We start from the raw sequence: 1,213 nt of genomic DNA, 5'->3' as shown, positions 1-1,213 counted from the left end.
AGTGCTGTAGAATTTCAAATTGCCTGATTTATTGATTTCAGTTTCTTTAGCATCACCAAGCAACTTCACGCCCTGAAATGGAGATTGTGGTTTACTTCTGCAGGCAGATATGCCTGCAGCAGCATCTCGTGAACGCCGAAAGGGAGAGAGTCTACCTGGAAGCTCGCCCGAAAAACCAAACCTGTTTGATTCAATCTCAAGTGGTGCAACTACATTGCTTGACTTGTTCTTGTGAATTGCTTCCCAAGCCTGCATCACAGATTTATATGGCTGTGAGTAAATATGCTGAAAACATGTATTAGATAATAACTGATGATAGTTCACTAACTAGTACATGATCTAACTAGCTAGTATAACTAACTTTTTACATCTAATAGATCCTCTAGTTAGTTTGTTATTTTCTTTATTCGCTAGTTCACAATTATCCTATAAATACTAATGTATCATCATCATTCCTTTTTAATATTCCTATCATTTGATCAATGAAATCACTGAGGTTATTCAGAATAATTCATAACTATCATACCAGTAATAACATGTTCATTGATAAAGATGCTTATTAACAAAAAAAGGATTGAATGGTGCATTGTTTTTACCTTCTTTACTGCTGGAACTGGACTAAAAGATCTAATATGAGAGCTTTTGTTAGTTTTTCCAACCTCAGCCACATGATTTAACAAGGACAATGAATTCCTAATATGTAAATTAGGTAACAAACCACATCCTTTACTCAACATACTCGCAGAATTGTCATTGTCATAAACATCACCTTCATCTTCAAAAATTTGTTTCAAATTAAATAAGTAAAATACAATTTTAAAGCCTTATTTCCGGTGTCACCTATCAGAGCATGGTTCATCCCAAACTTGAACTTCAAGAATCATTAACCTGTAACAACTGCAATTTAGCAAGCACAGAGCCAAGCCAGTCAAGCACAAATAACGAAGGAGGTAAGTTTTGAAATGATGATGACAATATAATACAAGTAAGAAAAACACGCAAACAATCATAATAGAACCGTATCATTACACAAACATTCCATCAAGAAAATATCACATTAAAAATAAAAATAATACGTTAATAGAAGACATGAGGTAGAATAATACGTTAATAGTAAAAATATGGTGAAAATGTGAAAGAATGAAAGAAGATTGCAAATGACTACTTGGATTTTTCATTACATATTAATCAAGTATGTACCTTAAAATTTACA

At 32.7% G+C, this 1,213-nt stretch overlaps 1 protein-coding gene across 1 annotated transcript in view; it reads right to left on the bottom strand.

Moving 5' to 3' along the window:
- The window catches only part of LOC101512520 (uncharacterized), a gene marked incomplete at both ends in the record, with an annotated part of 1,426 nt that extends 529 nt beyond the window's left edge, over positions 1-897 (bottom strand). Inside the window, 3 exons of the mRNA XM_027331211.2 lie at positions 6-249; positions 597-775; positions 889-897. Of these exons, the coding sequence (XP_027187012.2) occupies positions 6-249; positions 597-775; positions 889-897 (432 nt within the window). The remainder of the gene's footprint in view (positions 1-5; positions 250-596; positions 776-888) is intronic.
- Between the last annotated feature and the right edge of the window lie 316 nt (positions 898-1,213).

This window comes from Cicer arietinum, unplaced genomic scaffold (assembly GCF_000331145.2).
Source record: "Cicer arietinum cultivar CDC Frontier isolate Library 1 unplaced genomic scaffold, Cicar.CDCFrontier_v2.0 Ca_scaffold_744_v2.0, whole genome shotgun sequence".
NCBI lineage: Eukaryota > Viridiplantae > Streptophyta > Magnoliopsida > Fabales > Fabaceae > Cicer > Cicer arietinum.
Note: the sequence above shows the minus strand (reverse complement) of the source record. Positions and strands in the feature narration are given on the sequence as shown.